Below are 19,601 nucleotides of genomic sequence, written 5' to 3'. Positions count from 1 at the left end.
GCTTGTATCGGTTTCATGCTATCTATGATTTGGGCAGCATGAAACAGGTGACAGGTTCCCTTTAGGAAGCTCTATATTTCTAAAAGCCAATAAAAGAGAACCCAAATCTTAGGTTTCAAGACCCATATCTACAGTGTGTACTTTCATGGGGATAACCATGATCATTTCTATATTGTCCTATGATTTGGTTTCTGCAGCCATTTTTATCAGAATATTTGCTATTGTATGTATAATATTTAAGTAAATTTCCTTTATTGTGGTTATTACCTCATATTTAAAGATTAAAACAAACAGTACTATAGTACAGTGTCAAAGTAATGCAAAATATTAATGCAAACTTATGTGAATTTCACATGCTCCTTTGGGAAACAGATTCCCTAATCCAGTGCTTCTCAACCAGAGTGCCTCCAGTTGTTGCCAAATGCTGTCTGGGCATTCTGGTATTTGTAGTTTTGCAACAGCTGGAGGCATGCTGGTTGGGAGTCACAATCTTAATATTTTGTGAAACAGATTCCCTTATCCAGCGCTTCCCAACCAATGTACATCCAGCTATTGCAAAACTACAACTCCCAGCATGCCCGGATAGCCAAAGGCTGTCTAGGTATGCTGGGAGTTGTAGTTTTTCAACAGCTGGAGGCTTGCTGGTTGGGAGTCACATTCCTAATCTTTCCTATGTACATAACGAGCTCCCAGGAATCAAAGCAGATAGTGCTATATATCGGTCTATACCACTATGAGGCCACATTCACACTGCGGTTATCTATAACCATAATTATAGGGGTCTTTACAATAGGCATTGCGAACTCATCATTACTACTGTCTCCAAGTTGAACTGGTGAGGCATTGTAAAACAGGCTCCTAGCTGTCTTCCCTGTACTACTGATTTAACCCCTGAAGAAATTGCTACACACATTAGAAATGCGTTGGGATGGCAATCAGATTTGTTTAGTGGTACACGAATGTCAGTTGATCTTGTACTGATTTACAATTTTAATGGGTCATTTTCTGGTGTATTTTATATTAGATTAATAAAAGTTATGTATTTGAGCACTTCCCCATTACCTTTGGTAAAATTGTTTGAGTTTATATGCCGGAATTTAGTTAATGCTCTACGCGGCCTGCTATGGGACACTAATACAATACCACAGACCTTCTTATTTCACACTGCAGAATTTTCAAGCGGAATATGATGAATAAATTCCACAAATTCTGTCGCAGCAGGGTCCCATTGTTTTTAATGGGATTGTTTTGTAGGAATCCACTCAGAAATGCATTGCAGTTTATGGAGACGGCGCATCTCTGAGCAATCCTAGCACCACAGAATGGCCAGCCGTAAATATTATGCGTTGTGAACATGGCCTAATAGTACAGAAACATTTGTGCTATGTTTAGGAGTTTATTTTTATTTTTTTACTGAACTCTGTGTGCTACCTTTTGAATTCCAGAAATTTGGGAAACATGGTATCAAAATAAACAGAACGTTGTGTGCTATTCCTGGATTTGCTTGCGTAAAACAAGCCATACTGGAGTAAAACATTGCAAACAACCAGAGACTGCAGGTGACCCCGGACCCTGGAGCCTAAGGGGGGCCAAGTGCCCCTCCGCCACATAATAGAACAACAGAGCATAAATAAAGCATAATAAGATAATAGTTTTATATCAGTGCCTAGGAATTTCAATGCTGCTTCCACCGCTAACAAATATTTTTTTCCTATTGATCACATAACACCAACATATTCTGCAGTGCTGTATGCAAAATAAGAAAGGTTTACAAAACTATGAACAGTTTTAAAGTGTACCTGCCCCTTTAAATAAAAAAATAAAAAAAACATGTCTGAGAAACAATATAAAAGTTTTGATTGGTTGGGATCTGGCTGTTCAAGTGTTCCAATGCGCAGGGAGAGAAGCACCCGGCTTAGAGCTTCTCTCCCTGCTCACTGCGGGAGATTTATCAAAACCTGTAAAAAGGAAGAGTGCAGTTGCCCTTAGCAACCAATAAGGTTGCTTCTTTCATTTTTAAAGAGGGCTGGGAAAAATGAAAGAAACGATCTTATTGGTTGCTATGGGCAACTGCACCTCTCTTCCTCTGCACAGGTTTTGATAAATCTCCCCCCATGGTGCTGGAGACCAAGACAGTCCCATAGACTTAAATTGCAAGTCCAACTTAGTACAGAGCATAGAGTGATTAGTCGGGTTCTGAACACCCAGACCCCAACCAATCAAAAATATTGACATCTCTCTAGGACAGTGTTTCCCACCAAGTGTGCCTTCGGCTGTTGCAAATCTACAACTCTCAGCATGGCCAGACTGTCGTTGGCTGTCCGGGCATGCTGTGAGTTGTAGTTTTGCAACAGCTGGAGGCACCCTGTTTGTGAAGCAATACTCTAGGGCATGCCAAAAGTTTGCTGTTTTTTTAAGTGACAGTGACCGATTTACTTTATTATATATTTTTTTAATACATTTTTGTTAATGGTCTATCCTCAGGATAAGCCATAATACCTAAACGAGGTCCAGCAACCCCACCGATCAACTGTTTGCCATAGTTGTAGGACCATCATACACAGTGAATAGAGCCAAAAGCAGACAATAGTGTCCGTACTGCGTTACTGCAGCTCACCTCCCTATTTCGCAGGGATATGCCCTATACATTACCCTATTACGGGAATCAGATTTATAAAAACTAAGGCCAGGTTCATACTGCGGAATCTCCGGACGGAATTTCGACCGGAGATCCTGCGAGCAGTGCTAGTACTGTGCACTCGGCATTGCCATCCCCATAGATGGTAATGCATTTCTGAACAGATCTGCAGAAAGATCTGCTCAGAAATGCATTGTCGTCTATGAGAACTGCAATGCAATCCGTGCAGTCCTAAGTCTATGTTTCAGGCTCATTTTTGTATAAGCCAGAGCTGACAGTGTGTGCAAGGAGCTCAATGTGAACTTACACATGCAAGTAATACAGGGACACCCCATTGTTTTAAGTGAGAACAGTGTCATTCTTTATTTTACCTGCAGGGGCACTGTAGGGAAATTACACACTTGCTGCCAGGTAGACACATAGATTGGGAGTCCAACAGGCAGCACTAGCCATGATAGATAGGGGATAAAATCCTATGGGCTCCCGGAGAGAATGGGCCCAAACAAGATTGGTTGCATCCCATTTTTTAAAGGGGTATACAAACTTTAAGCACTTATTCCTTATCCACAAAATAGGCGATAATTGTCATATCGTGGAGAGGTCCAACCGCTGGGACGTCCTTTGATCTCTAAAATAGAGCATCGAGTCGCGTATGCCCACCGTTGTCTATGGCAGTGTTTCCCAACCTATGTTCCTCCAGCTGTTGATAAACTACAACTTCCAGCATGCCTGTCAGTCTTTGTTGGGAAAAACCAGTGTATATTAATCTTTATCTTAAAAAGGTTTTTTATTTGCATATACTGGTTAAGAAAAGCAGGGGCTAAAGCTGTCGCATCACGACCTTCTTATCAGGAAATGTCAGGCTGAAAAAGCTTTGCTTCCTACACCGGATCTATTGTATGTCTTTAAGGAACTACAGTATTTAACCCCTGAATATAGCAATGTATTTAATGCTTATAGCATTAGGATACAGATCATTATTACATCTATTGTGTTGTAAAATTCACAAGCAAGGTCCATTCTCCTTGTATTATAAATGTTATTGAGAATTGGTTGATGATTAATTATTGGCATGTGGTCGCCATATCTCACTAAGATTGATGGTCAGTTCCAATTCAATGACAAATGATGTCCAAAACTGTTCCTATATGAATGGGATATGAGTTTCCATTATGTATATAGGGCCACTGGCTATGGTAAAGTGAAGCTTCCCCTTAAGACATCTTGCATTACTATCTTCTTGACAGTGGGGGTCCAAGTTGGATAAATGGACTCTCAGAAAAAATGAAGGCATATGGCACTTGGTAGATAGCTGCTTTTCCATAATATTAGCAATTGGTTGGGTTCTAACAACAGGCTGGATAAAATACAATGCAAATATTTTGTCAACTATCAAACATTGTATACAGAAATATCGAATGTGTTGAAAGATGAGATCCCATTGGCCCACCTAGTCTGCCCAATATCATGAATACTATGAATAGCCCCTGGCCCTATTTTGAATAAAGGATAGCCTTATCCCAAAGGGTAGGGGACAAGATGTCTGATCATGTTCTGATGACACACCATGTCCCCTCCATTTATGTCTATGGGAGGAGGCGTGACGGCTAGTAAATCACTGTCACGCCTCCTCCCATAGACATGAAAGGAGGGGGCGTGACGTCTGTGGTCATCCGTCACTGGCGGAGTTCACTCCATGTACCGAATGACCGGGTGCCGCACCTGAGATTTCCTGAGATATCTATTGAATAGGGGATAAGATGTTTAGGGGCAAAGTACCCCTTTAAACTCCTTCACTGCATTTGCAACTATCACTTCTACAGGAAGGCTATTCCTTGCATAAACTACTCTCTTAGTAGAGTAATACTTCCTGATATTACTACAGAAAGCTTTTTTCCTCTAGCTGTTTGCTTTTTTTTTATTAGGCATTTTTTTCACAAGTTCATAGGGTAAGGACACGCTATAAGTGGCAGATACACAACCATAAATGACTTATGATTTTCTTCAGTTGAATAATTCTTTTGTTTTTCTTCATTCTTCATAAAGTGCACGTAGTACAAACAAAAGATTTACAAGCTTAAAACAAATGCATCATGGCAAAAGTCCAAACAGTTAGACATATTCACAGTTCTGGTGCAATGTTTCAGGGGTTCCTCCCCCCTTACTCATGCATGACGCATGAGTAAGGGGGAGGAACCCAAGAAATGTCGCTTCAAATTTGTTTATGTTACGCCGAGCGCTCCGGGTCCCTGCTCCTCCCCGGAGCGCTCGCGGCGTTCCTCTCTCTGCAGCGCCCCGGTCAGACCCGCTGACCGGGAGCGCTGCACTGACATTCACGATGGGGATGCGATTCGCATAGAGGGACGCGCCCGCTCGCGAATCGCATCCCAAGCCACTTACCCGTCCCAGTCCCTGGCTGTCACGTTCTGGCGCGCGCGGCTCCGCTCTCTAGGGCGCGCGCGCGCCAGCTCTCTAAGATTTAAAGGGCCAGTGCACCAGTGATTGGTGCCTGGCCCAATCAGTCCAATTAGCTTCCACCTGCTCCCTGGCTATATTACCTCACTTCCCCTGCACTTCCTTGCCGGATCTTGTTGCCTTGTGCCAGAGAAAGCGTTAGTGTTGTCCAAAGCCTGTGTTCCAGATCTTCTGCTATCCTCATTGACTACGAACCTTGCTGCCTGCCCCGACCTTCTGCTACGTCTGACCTTGCCTCTGTCTAGTCCTTCTGTCCCACGCCTTCTCAGCAGTCAGCGAGGTTGAGCCGTTGTCGGTGGATACGACCTGGTTGCTACCGCCGCAGCAAGACCATCCCGCTTTGCGGCGGGCTCTGGTGAAAACCAGTAGCAACCCTAGAACCGGTCCACCGACACGGTCCACGCCAATCCCTCGCTGACACAGTGGATCCACATCCAGCTAGCCGAATCATAACAGTTTATATGTCTGAACGTGACACATGAGTAAGAAGGAGGAACCCCTGAAACATTGCATCAGAACTATTAATATGTCTGAACGTGATGCATGAGTAAGGGAAAGGGACCTCCGAAACATCGCATCAGAACTGTTAATATGTTTGAATGTGATGCATGAGTAAGGGAAAGGAATCCCCAAAACATTGCGTCAGAACTGTTAATATGTCTAAATGTGACACATGAATAAGGGAAAAGAACCCCTGAAACATCGCGTCAGAACTTCTAATATGTCTGAATGTGATGCATGAGTAAGGGAAAGGAACCCCAGAAACATTGCATCAGAACTTTAAATATGTCTATATGTTACGCAAAAGTAAGGGGGAGAAACCCCAAAACGTCAAGCTAGAACTGTAAATATGTCAAAACCTTTAGACCTCTCCCATGATGCATTTGTTTTAAATACAAAAAAATGTATTGCCTCTTCAGAGGATAGTAACATAGTAACATAGTTCATAAGGTTGAAAAAAGACAAGAGTTCATCAAGCTCAACCAAAACCATAATGAGTCCCTACTGAGTTGAAGATAGGGGGTAAGTTTTAGACCACGGGGGGTCTGAGCGCTGGGGCCCCCTGTGATCTCCTGTACGAAGCCCTGGCTCTCCCTAGTAGCGGCACCTCACAACCCCCGCCAGAAGCTGCCACGCCCCCTTCATATATCTCTATGGGAAAGCCGTTCGGCTAGCTTCAGCTCAACCATAGAGATATTTGGAGGGGACGTGGCGGCCCCCGTTTTGGGTGTGGGTCATTATGCGCCGCTCCCGGGGCTCCCTACAGGAGATTGCGGGGGGCCCCAGCACTCAGACCCCCATCCATCTAAAACTTATCCTCTATCCTACGAAGACGGAACAATTTTTTTTTTTGTATGAAACCCCTCCTTTAAGCTTGTAAAGCTTTCATTTATACTACATGCACTTTTTGAAGAATGAAAATAAATAAATAAAGCAAAAGAATTATTAAACTCAAGAAAATCGTAAATCATTTTTGGTTGTCCAACAGTCGCTTATAGCATTTCTTTACCCTATGGACTTGAGAAAAATTGCTGAACAGAGTCTGATGGATCTCCCACCTAGAATGTAACCATTCATTGATTTATTTTAAAAATATCTGTTACATTTTTAGGTAGTCCCACTTCTCCTGGTAACTTCTCATTGCCTTTTAGGATTTTCAAAACTCATTGGGTTTCATGAACATTGTAGCTAAATATATTACATTTAATAAATAACTCTCCTCCTCCACCCCCCACCCAAACATTAAAAAAAATTAAATAAAATAAAAAGGTAAGTGGCAAAAGGTGAAAATGGGCCTTCCTTCTGGTGTTGCAATGGGCTATCTTCTGCAGCTTTCTAGACCAGTGTTTCCCAACCAGAGTGTGCTCCAGCTGTTGCAAAACTACAACTTCCAGCATGCCCGGACAGCCGAAGGCTGTCCGGGCATGCTGAGAGTTGTAGTTTTGTAACAGCTGGAGCATACTCTGGTTGGGAAACAATGCCAACCAGAGTATGGGAAACCATAGTACCATAAATGGTACTATGATGTGAATACATGGTCACAGGGTGTCCCAATGGTTGGAAGATACGATTTGACTACTGGGAGTTGTAGTTTTTGCAACAGCTGTAGGCACTCTTATTCGGAAACACTGTCACTGACAAAAAATGGAATGACAGTGTGCAAATGCGACTCGCCGATCTATTCTGGAGATCGGAGGGCATCCCTGTGGTTGGACCCCCATAATATGGCACATGCTCTATTCTATGAATGAGGGGTAAATGTTTAAAGGGGTACTCCAGTGGAAAACATTTTTTTTTTTTTTTTTATCAATTGGTGCCAGAAAGTTAAACAGATTTGTAAATGACTTCTATTAAAAAATCATTATCCTACCAGTACTTATTAGTGGCTGTATATTACAGAGAAAGTTCCTTTCTTTTTGAATTTTTTTCTTTTTCTGTCCACAGTGCTCTCTGCGGACACCTCTGTCTGTATCAGGAACTGTCCAGAGCAGCATAGGTTTGCTATGAAGATTTGCTCCTGCTCTGGACAGTTCCTGATATGGACAGAGGTGTCAGCAGAGAGCACTGTGGACAGAAAAAAAATAGAAATCCAAAAAGAAAGGAACTTTTTCTGTAATACACAGCCTCTAATAAGTACTGGAAGGATAAATATTTTTTAATAGAAATAATATACAAATCTGTTTAAGTTTCTGGCACCCTTTGATTAAAAAAAAAAAATAAAATTTCCACTGAAGTACCCCTTTAAGGTTGGAATACCTGTATAACTTAGATCTTTCTATGTTATTCGTCATCATTTGGCTGTCCTGTAATGCTGGGACTTGTAGTTTTGGAATAGTTGGAGGTTACAGTGTTTGGATAACTCTTTTTACAGCAGTGTTGCCTTCAGCTATGTGCCTACAGCTTTTGCAAAACCACAATTCCCAGCATGCCCAGATATCCTTTGACTGTCCAGGCATGCTTGGAGTTGTAGTTTTGCAACAGCTGGAGTCACATGTTTTGGTAAAACTCTGTGTTGCTGCAGGCTGTGTTCCTTCTGCAGCTTTGTCAATCAGCCATCTCGTGTCCATGTCATTGGACACACTCATGCTGCTGTGGGACACATCACTGTCCAAGAAGGTATGGGGACCCCTAGTGGTGGGATTTTCAAAGACAGTTTTCTTTAAGAAAATGTGATTTTTTTTTTTAAAGAAGTATGTTAGAAAAACTATTGTTCTGCCAAAATGTACAACATATAAAAAGATTTTATATCTGACAGTGCCCATTTAGGGGGCCCATAGGATCTGCCTCTAAAGGATGTACACTCTTGGGTTTGTATAGGACAGAACAGGAAACCTAAACTCTCTTCGTGCTGCACCAAGTACATTGAGTGCCTGAATTAACCTTCAGGGCTCAATAGGTAAAAGCAATTAAGAGCGAACAGCTGAATTTATTTATTTTTTTACTACGACACATTTATAATCTAAAAGCCATTGGTGGGAAAAAAAAATAAATAAAGACGAGGAAAAAGCGGCAGCTGCAAATATTGAATTAAAACCCGACATGTTTTGTCAGGTTGTGCGACAGATTCTGTCGCATTGCGCCAGAAATTCTGTCTGCACCAGATTGTGCGCCAGAATTTGCGCCAGAATTGAAAAAAACCCAGACTAACTCACTTTGCTAAGAAAACCTGTAAAGGGGGCGTGGCCGCTGGGGAAATGGGGCGTGGTCTCCAAAAAGGGGCGTGTTCCTGACATTTTCACTAGAGATGATCGATTTTACAGTAAATTCGATTTGTCACGAACTTCTCGGCGCGGTAATTGATGACTTATCCTGCATAAATTAGTTCAGCTTTCAGGTGCTCCCGTGGGCTGGAAAAGGTGGATACAGTCCTAGGAGACTCTTTCCTAGGACTGTATCCACCTTTTCCAGCCCACCAGAGCACCGGAAAGCTGAACTAATTTATGCAGGATAAGTCATCAACAGCCGAGCCGAGAAGTTCGTGACGAATCGAATTTACTGTAAGTTCGCTCATCTCTAATTTTCACAAAAAACCCAACATATTTACTAAGGTTTCCACATAAAATGTGGCGGAAAATAAATTGTAGGGACTTAAAACCCACAAAGAAACCTACACTCCACTCTTAGTAAATGAGGGCCAATGTCTCCATATGACACGATGGTATAGGGTGGTAGCATTAGATAACAGGGCTAGGGGGACATCAAAGACCGTGGCACTGGTCCCGTCCTGGGGGTAGTGCCTGCCATGGGATAAATGGCTTATTGTATGAGCTGGATCCGCCCAGGACTCTAATGAAGACTTGGATCCTCAATTATCTCCCTCTCTTCCATAGCAAAGTACAATGCAGCTGTTCCAGACAACACGCTGCCAGTGCGCTTGAATGAGGGAGCTGTTGTTCTACAGTCAGCCGACCTGACGGTTGTATTATTACTTCTTTTGTTGCTATAATTGCTCTTCTTTTTGTATCCACAAGGGTCCCTTTAACTCGTAGGCAGCCGAGGAGAACCTGGGAAGGGTTAAACAATCGGAGGCAATGATGCCTCTTGGTTAAAAATTAAAAAAAAAAAAAAAAGACTGGCACGATCCCTGGATATTATCAGTCTGGGTATGGGCTTATTTACCTGGACTCTACTACGGGGACAATAAAGGCTAAAGTTAACTGAGGGTTGCACAATTGGTCAGTAGACATGGACGCCAATGAGTGCTCTGTATTAATCTACTCTCTGTTCTCCTCAGGGCTACCCCCTCCCCCCCTTGAGGTTGACCTACTTACCTTTACTGAAGGAGACAAATGTAATCCCATAATGCAAAGTGTGTTGGTTCAATTGCGGTTAGGGAGGGGGGGGGGGGTTCCGTCATGGGTTATGGGGGTTCATTAGAATTATATATGGATGGTTAGATCTTGAGATTTAAGGTGCAGGTCAATCGAAGCCAGAAGATTCGGGTGACCGCAGTTCAACCTGATACCCATGCCCGTCCCCTGTACGACACTTGCAGGGGGATGGGAGCTGAGATTTTGGGAGATGCTAAGCAGGTTCCTTATTTCTGGGAATTTTATTTGCCTACTAAAATAGGAGCCACCTGCGTAAGGACCCTGCCAAACATCTCCCCACATCTAATACCACTATGTGATAGAGATAGGGATAGGAGGGGATATCGGGGTTAACTGCAGTGAAAACAGGTGTTTAGTTACCTATTATGTTTCCTTGACAGTGTTTCCTAATCAGTGTGCCTCCAGCTGTTGCAAAACTACAACTCCTAGCATGCCCGGACAGCCGAAGGCTGTCCGGGCATGCTAGGAATTGTAGTTTTGCAACAGCTGGAGGCACACTGGTTAGGAATTGCTGGTAGTTGTAGTTTTGCTGGTAGTTGTAATTTTGTAACAGCTGGAGGCACACTGGTTAGGAAATGCTGGGAGTTATAGTTTTGCTGGTAGTTGTAATTTTGTAACAGCTGGAGGCAGACTGGTTAGGACGTGCTGGGAGCTGTAGTTTTGCTGGTAGTTGTAGTTTTGTAACAGCTGGAGGCACACTGGTTAGGAAATGCTGGGAGTTGTAGTTTTGCAACAGCTGGAGGCATCCTGTTTAAGGAACCCTTGAAAGCTCTTGTTATTATAGTGAACAAATTATAACTGCCCCACCAGACATCTCCCCAAACCTCAGCTTCAAGACCTTGCGAGATAGACATGGGGTGCAGTCAGTAGGTGGCTAGTTACCTGCGATGTCCTCTCTCTAACCAACAATATAATGTCTAGACATCTCCCATATCTCACTGTAGCACTGGGATATTCCATATGTATTTATATATTATTCAAAGCTGCTATTTTATTAATTATCAAAAATAATCAGAATGATTCCCCCGGTCAAACATCTCCCTATATCCCAGCTTCCGGACCCCTGTAATAGTGACATTGTGGGGGGTATAGAGGGTAATTGCTGTCAGAGCACGCGGTTAGTAACCTATGATGTCCTCAACTCAACTAAATAATGGTTGTATTAGGACACGTTAACTACATATTAATCACAGCTACTATACTATTAGTGAATGAAAATCACCAGAATGAAGACCACCCAATCCATACACCCCCCTATCTCAGCTTCCAGACTTCTGTGAGTCAGAATTATTACATTTGGACTTATTGTTAACCATTCAAGCCTACTTTTTTTTTTATTAGTACAAGAAGATCATCAGAATGAGTCCCCCCCACCATACATCTCCCCATATCTCAGCTTCCAGACCCCTATGAGAATGTAATTGGGATATTGGGATTAGGTTCTAATGATTCTCCACATAGTCTCCATTCAGACTAATAAACCATTCAGACCGGCCTTTTTTAATAGTACGAGAATGAGAATCACCAGAATGAGTTCTCCCTCTATACATCTCCCCATATTTCAGGTTCAAGACTCCTATATGGATGCAATATATATATATATATATATATATATATATATATATATATATATAGCAATATATATACATCAGGACATGGGGTTTGGCTTCTAATGATGCTCGAAATAGTGTCTCCACTAATAATTCTAACCAGCCTTTTTTAATAGTACGAGAAGCTCCCCAAGTTGAGTCCCCCCATTATTCATCTCCACATATCTAAGCTTCGGGACCCCCGTGTGACATTAGGATTATTACATTTGGACTTATTATTAACCATTCAAACCTGCTTATAATAATATAAGAAGATCACTAGGATGAATTCCCCCACCATACATCTCCCCATATCTCAGCTTCCAGACCCCTATGAGTATGGCATCAGGATATCAGGGTTGGCTTCTAATGATCCTCCGAATAGTCTCCATTCAGACTAATAAACCATTTAAACCAGCCTTTTTTAATAGAAGATCACCAGAATGAGTTCCCCCATCATACATCTTCATGAATTTGGGATATCGGGATTGGCTTCTAATGATGTTCCAAATAGTGTTCCCATTGAAACTAATAAACCCATCAAAGCTGCTATTTCAATAGGTAAAGTAAATGCCCAGTATGTCAACCTTGCCAACCATCTCCCCATATCTCAGCTTCCATTGTAAACTGCAGTCACTCGTGAATGATCAGGACCGGAATGAACTCCAACACCACTCTAGGGGTAGACTACATAATAAATGAAATTGACCGTATAGTTTGGCACTTACCATTCCTGGTTTTCAGCAGCTTTGGGGTTAAACCTGATGTCACTGTTCACATTAAACAAGACATCATCTTCAGTGAGCTCAGGAACAGCACTTTTATAGAGAGGATGCTGGAACAGGGCAACCAGCCTAGAGTACCCAAGCCCAGGCTGGGGCTTCTTTATACTTCCATCTTGGATCAGCTGTTTATTGTTCAAGTCTTTGACCATTTCACGCTGCTCCAGTTTTTTAAAGGAGTCATTTTTGTCCATTAGTCCAGTGATTTTCTCCAGCGAGTGTGAGGTGAGATTGGAGCTGGGGTCGCTACTAAAGTCTTGTAGGATCCTCAGCGTATGCTTGTTAGGCCACCCTGATTCAGCTGTATTCTTGGGTCTTTGCTTCGCCCAGTCCTCATTGAGGTTGTGAGTACAGGAGCATCCCACCTCCCCATCACTCCTGGTTCCTCTCTTCTCCAGCTTTGGTAGTAGATCTATCATAATATGCATTGTGCAAGCGATCAAGAACACCATCAGGATCAACACCCTGAACTTGCGAACTAAAATCATCTTCATCTTCCGCTCTTTATTAAATTAGAATATTCTCTCGTAAATATTATAATTTCTTTTTTTTGCAAATAAACTTATTTAAAAGAAAAAAACTAAACAAAAAAAAACAAAAGGCTTTTTCACGGAAAAAGCAGGAATGTAACTTACAGAAAATAATAAAATAATTTCCAGATTACCGGGTAACCTGGGCTAAATCTAGCAGAACGTAGAACAATAATAATAACAATAATCTAGATATAAATAAAAGTCTTCTTCTGGGTCGCTTCTTTTGCAAGGCATGAAATAAGGATCAATTGAAGGAGTCTGGAGTTTCGGTTCAGCCTTATTGCAATGGGATGGATTTTGTTTTTTTGTTTTTTTAAAGGGATGGATCATTGGAAGAAGACGGTGGAATGTATAGGAAAGGCGAGGAGGATATTAGCAGGGGAGAAGCATGGGTTTATGAGATGAATAAAACAATCTGGAATGTTTGGCTGGAAACGACACGGCTCCGCTTCCCATCCTCGGCCAGCTGACCCCTTGGCAGGACAATCCGGTTCTTCAGAACCATTTGCGTAAGGTAAGTTCTAGTAAAAGATCCAGATCTTCTCAGGCACCAGGATCCAGTGTGCTGTCACAAATCAGGTCTGTTTGATCCTACATCCAAGCAGCCTTGGCTGCCCGTGGACATTTCTGCAACACAAGCTGGAATTATATGACACAAAGAAGGGAGTGCAAGCTGGGATTGTGCTGCTGGCTCCTTGGCAGTCATTTGATTCCTTGGTTCATGTTAGCCCGAGTACCGGGGAAGGGGGAGAGAAAAGAAAAAGGACAGAATGGAGGTGAAAAGGAGAAGGGAAGGTCTTTGGCAGGTGCAGACTGAAATCCTCTTTCAGCTGAAAGCAGTAGACTGGTTGAACTAGCAGTGCTGCAGCTCCAGCCTTCTGTGGGTGTGTTAAATATTATGAGCAAGCCATGGAGCCGGCCTTCTACACGTCACACTTAGGAGATTGGCTAAATAAATGCTACAGTGATAGTAACAGGACAGAGCCAGACCAAAACTAAAGCTTTTTCTCTCTTTTTTTTTCCGTGATTTTTTTTCTCTGCAGCTCCACTTAGGGCAAGGAGAGGGCGTCAGATTCTCAAAGGTTTGTAAAGAAGAGTCCATGCTGATCCATATATAACAATGGGACGGGCTGCAATCTGACACATCACCGAGCCTACTGGATGGGAGTGGGGGCACAGAGCACCCCGGGGGCACACCACCTGCAATGGGGGCACGTCATTAGAGAATGCCAACAATTACAGTCTATCTATCCCATATCTATTTATCTATTTTCATATCTATCTATCTATCTCTCATATCTATTTATCTATTTTCATATATATCTATCTATCCCATATCTATTTATCTATTTTCATATATATCTATCTATCTATCTCTCATATCTATTTATCTATTTTCATATATATCTATCTATCCCATATCTATTTTCATATATCTATCTATCTATCTATCTATCTATCTATCCCATATCTATTTATCTATTTTCATATTTATCTATCTATCTCATATCTATCTATGTATCTATCTCAAATAACTATATTTCAGTCTATATATCTATCTATTTTTCTAGAATACCTCTTCATTCATCTATCTCTCTTGTTTTCATATCTATCTATCTTTCTAGAAATTGGAAATATCCGCAGCACACTGAGTAGTAAAATCCAAACAAGTTTTATTCCATCACAGTGAGGGTGTCCAGAACAACGTTTCAACCAGCTCCCTGGTCTTTTTCAAGCTCCTTTTTCAATGCTTACATATGGATCCCTGACCCGGGTCTGGACTCTGTGTGCACCGATCCTTGTTTTCCTAGGGTGCTGCTCTCCTTCTATTATATATCTATCTATCTATCTATCTATTTGTCTGTTATCTATTTTTCTATTTGTTTAATTGATAGATATGAAATAGATAGATAGATATGAGATAGATAGATAGATATAAGATAGATAGATAGATATAAGATAGATATATAAGATAGATATGAGATAGATAGATAGATAGATATAAGATAGATAAATAGATAGATATAAGATAGATAGATATGAGATAAAAATTGATAGGTAGATAGATAGATTAGATAGATATGAGAGATAGACAGACATATAGATAAATAGATATGAGATAAATAGATATGAGATAGATATGAGATAAAAAATAGATAAGTAGATAGATAGAGAGATAGATAGATAGATATGAGAGATAGATAGATAGATATGAGATAAATAGATAGATAGATATGATAGATAGATAGATAGATATGAGATAAATAGATAGATAGATAGATACAGTAGATAGATATGAGAGATAGATAGATAGATAGATATGAGATGAATAGATAGATAGATAGATAGATAAATATGAGATAGATAGACAGATAGATATGAGATCGATAGATAATACAGAAATGATGTATATAGATCAAAAGATAGTAAACCATGTGTTTAACTGATAAATATAAATTAGATAGAATAGATAAATAGATATCCACAAAAACTAGAGAAGTTGCTGCAGCACACGGGATAACTACATTCAAGTGGTTGTATTTACTGGTGTAGCGCATTGTGAAAAACTCCAGTATAATAATGAAATATACCAATTGCCACAGAATGGGAAAGGGCTAAAGAAGTTTTCCCCATTTAACCCTACAGCTTCCAGAATGGCTTAAGCAGTAGTAAGGTTATGCTGGGAGTTGTAGTTTCACTCATCATAACTTACAAGTGACTCCAGCATTGATGGGACATAGTGAGGAGAATACACAAGAACATCAGTGACTAAAGGTGATGTCTTCTCTATAGTGAGGAGAATACACAATGATATCAGTGACTACAGGTGACGTCTTCTCTATAGTGAGGAGAATACAGAATGATATCAGTGATTACAGGTGACGTCTTCTCTATAGTGAGGAGAATACACAATGATATCAGTGACTACAGGTGACGTCTTCTCTATAGTGAGGAGAATACATAAGAATATCAGTAACTACAGGTGACATCTTCTCTATTGTCTTTTCTTATCTAATTAAGCTGGTACATATACACTATCCCTTCTGAAATGCAAAACAAACTATGCACCATAAATAAATTATACACTAGTGCCCCCATATATTATATATTTTGCCTCATGCCCTCCATGGTCACCCATCCCCATTTGATATACTGTGCCTGATGTCAGTATGCCAAGCATCCTTAACCCCACAAATGCCTTCTCATGTCACCCACATCACCCCCCTCCCCTTAAACATGGCATTAGTGTGCTTCCTCCTCATTGTCCCCCTCCCAACCCTGTGCCTCCTCATGTCAGCCTCATCATCATGATGGGGGTTGTAGTTTAGCAACAGCTGGAGGCTCCTTGTTTGGGAACACACTGCCAAAATGTAATAACCCATTTTCTGTGCTTTTCTTCTCATTTCAGATACTTCTATGCTGAGGATAACTATGGATTTGGAGGCCTACATCGATGACCAACGTTTTTTATTTTTTATTTAAATGAAATGTTAACAATGGCTTGTGGGGGAGTGTTTTTTGTAATAAAATATTTTTTTCAGCCCCAAAACCATCTAGCACTAACCCCCAATTATTACCCTGGTACCCACCGCCACTGGGGTGCCTGGAAGAGCCGGTACCAACAGGCCTGGTGCATCAAAAATGGCGCTACTGGGCCTAGATGGAAACAGGCTGGCGTTATTTAGGCTGGGGAGGGCCAGTAACAATGGTTGTCTCCCATCCTGGTAATGTCAGGAGGTTGCTGCTTGGTTGGTATCTGGCTGAGAATGAGAAGGGGAACCACACGTTTTTCTTTATCTTTGAAAAAAATAAAAAAAAGTGTGTGCTGGTATTGTGAACTGGTGGACTTGGCACTGGCCGGCACAGCTGAGGCCAGGGGGGTGGGGGTGGGGTGGATACTAGCGGATGTTTGGGGTGCTTAGCGCCATGGTGTCACCCCATCAGGCTCGTGTCACCCGGTGCGGCCCGCACCCAGGTCGCGACACCACTGTATCTATCTATCTCATATCTATCTATTTATCTATCTATCTCATATCTATCTATGTCTGGCTATCTGATACCATAGATCCCCCTACTTCCTCCACGTAAGGCTCCGTCATGTTGTGTTGTGCAAACTAACATACATTGCTGAATTTGTTGCATACAGGACCTCCCTGCTGCCTGATGTACAGGGACTTACAAGTTGGTCCACTGGTCACTTTTGTGGGAATAATAAAATATACTGCACTAGTCTTCCTGTCTTATCTGATAGAATCTCTATTAGAGCTTCCTAGCAGCGCCTTGGATGCAAACGTGAACATACATATTAGGTATTTACTGCCTCCAGCAACTTCCAGAGCTTTTCCCTTTCTCCTTGACTGACACAAATGGACATATTTTACATAGCAGCGTCCATACTTAATATCATATGTCACAGAAGCTTCGTCTTGACCCCCCCCCCCCCCCATATCTCCTTTGTCTCATAATGAATTGCATGGAGCAAAACAAAAACGGGAAACTATGGTCCAGGTAAGGGCATCGTTCTGACGAAATAAACTTTCTTTGCTGCCCATAACAACCAATCGCAGCTCAGCTTTTATATGTTACCAAGCTCTGGTAAAATGAAAGCTGAGCTGTTATTGGTCCAATTTTTCTTAGGAGAACATGGGGGAGATTTATCAAAACCTGTGCAGACAAAAGGTTTACCAGTTGCCTAAAGCAACCAATCAGATTTCTTCTTTCATTATTTTTCAGAGGTCTTTTCAAAAATGAAAGAAGCGATCTGATTGGTTGCCATGGACAACTGCTCCCACTCTTCCTCTACACAGGGCCACCACATCTGCACCAAATGACAGGGATGGATAAGGGATAAGATATTTCCAACGAAGTACCCCTTTAAGGCTAGGTTCATTCTGAGGAATTTTCAAGTGTCATTCTGCTTAGAAATTATGTTCAGAAATTCCAGTGCCGCAGGATCTGCCTCTGAACCTTCACCAATGATAATCCATGTGGAATACATTGCCTTCCCGCAAGACGATAGGCAATGTCCACGTGGTCCTATTGCCAACTAATTTAGTCGGCGCCAGACGATCTCGCAATCCTCTATACTTTTCTGCTGTCAACCAATGGAACGGCATGAAGATAGATTTAACTGTGGTCATTGTTAGGAAGATGACTCAACTCAGTTGCCTGTGGACCTGTCAGCAGGTATTTAGTTATTTGACCCCCTCCAGCACTGATATATGAAAATTAGGCTTTGGATCCCACTAGGCGTTCCCCTTAGCCACTAAGGCAAAGCAACCCCGTCACCAGTTAGTCACTCCTCTATATACTCTGGTCACCTCCTCTACCCCACTTGACCACCACTACAGGCTAAACTGTGCTGGCCTTTAGGGGCCGAGGGGAATGCCCAGTGGGCTCCAAAGCCTAATTGGCATATGTCTATAAATTTTGATATCTCAGGGCTGGAAGAGTCTATTACATAATGAGAGATATGTACAGATTTAGTTTCAATGGCCCTATTCAGCCATGTCCTAACTTTATACCCAAAAAACTTGCTGACAGGTCTCTTTAAACAGGACAAAAAAGGTTATTTAACAATTCCTTTTTTCCACATAGTCACAAAGACAAACATTTAGTCCATCCTGTAAAGGTACTTGACAAAAACATGATGTTTGGATGGTAGTTTCCATGTATGTGTTGAGTGGGCTGGATTAATGACGTTTGATTTTTGAGAAACGTGTTGATATTCTCTATTTTACTATTTTCCAGGATTTATTGCCTTTTATTTCACTACATCAGCCCAAGGGTGAACACATCCCAGTCCATCAACACATGACTAGTTTAAACTTCATCTTCAATGCAGAGATGACTAGAGGTCTGTACTGAATACCATATATGTGAATTTATAGGGGAATTATGAATCTTTTTGCACACACTAGGTCTAAAAAACATATTTTGTTCTATTTCCCTTCTTTTATATCTGATATTGGTAACGAATTCTTAAACAACGATAGCAGGGCTGCTGACTACCAATGGGCTTATTGGCACCTCATATTTTAGATGACTTTTCAAGTATCTACACTTACCTCTAATACAGGCATTTTGGGGATTCAGCTGTATATGAAAACCATTGTATTGACAAAGCTTTTGTGTGTACATTTGTCGCAAATTATTTTGCAAAAAATGTTGCAACCTTTTTATTTTCACACTGCTTAAGTTATTTTATCAAAACTCCTTAGGATGAAGTAATATTTATTTTGACTTTTGCAGTGGTAGCTGATTTATTAAAATGACAATTTAAAATTATCTTAAATTTTTGTGCACTCTCAATCCACAGCGGAGATGCAGAGGGCAAGACCGGACACACTGTTTCACGCCTTCACAGCACTTCTTCTACCCGGTGTGCACACCGGCTTGAAGAAGCGCTGTGGAGGCATGAAATAGTGTCCAGGTCTTGCCCCCACCTCCACCGCTGCATCCGCTTGTCACCACCGGAATGCGTCAACAAAGCCTCGTTGTATGGTGAGTGCTGTCCTGTCATCTATATTTATAATGTACTGTGTGTACAGATGTGTTGACTACTTCTTGATCTCACAGTATTTGATTTGGATGGGTCACCTATGGATCTTTTCTTGAGCAAGGCAGGAGAGTCACATATAAGGTGCACAAGAATGTAAGTTCTCTCTTTAATATTCCTTAACCATGTACAGTAGACAGTAGAAGGCATTGCAAGGTTCAAGGGACATCAGCCCATCTTAATAAAGTCCTGT

General features: G+C 41.5%; 1 protein-coding gene across 1 annotated transcript in view; it reads right to left on the bottom strand.

Annotated features, from left to right (window-relative positions):
* Window positions 1-13,693, bottom strand: part of FAM20C (FAM20C golgi associated secretory pathway kinase) — a 211,735-nt gene extending 198,042 nt beyond the window's left edge. Inside the window, exon 1 of the mRNA XM_056533606.1 lies at window positions 12,263-13,693. Coding sequence (XP_056389581.1) covers window positions 12,263-12,810 — 548 coding nt within the window. The 5' untranslated portion in view covers window positions 12,811-13,693. The remainder of the gene's footprint in view (window positions 1-12,262) is intronic.
* Between the last annotated feature and the right edge of the window lie 5,908 nt (window positions 13,694-19,601).

The sequence above is a fragment of the Hyla sarda genome, chromosome 8, assembly GCF_029499605.1.
Source record: "Hyla sarda isolate aHylSar1 chromosome 8, aHylSar1.hap1, whole genome shotgun sequence".
In the NCBI taxonomy this organism is placed as follows: domain Eukaryota; kingdom Metazoa; phylum Chordata; class Amphibia; order Anura; family Hylidae; genus Hyla; species Hyla sarda.
This window is presented reverse-complemented; position numbering and strand designations above follow the sequence as displayed.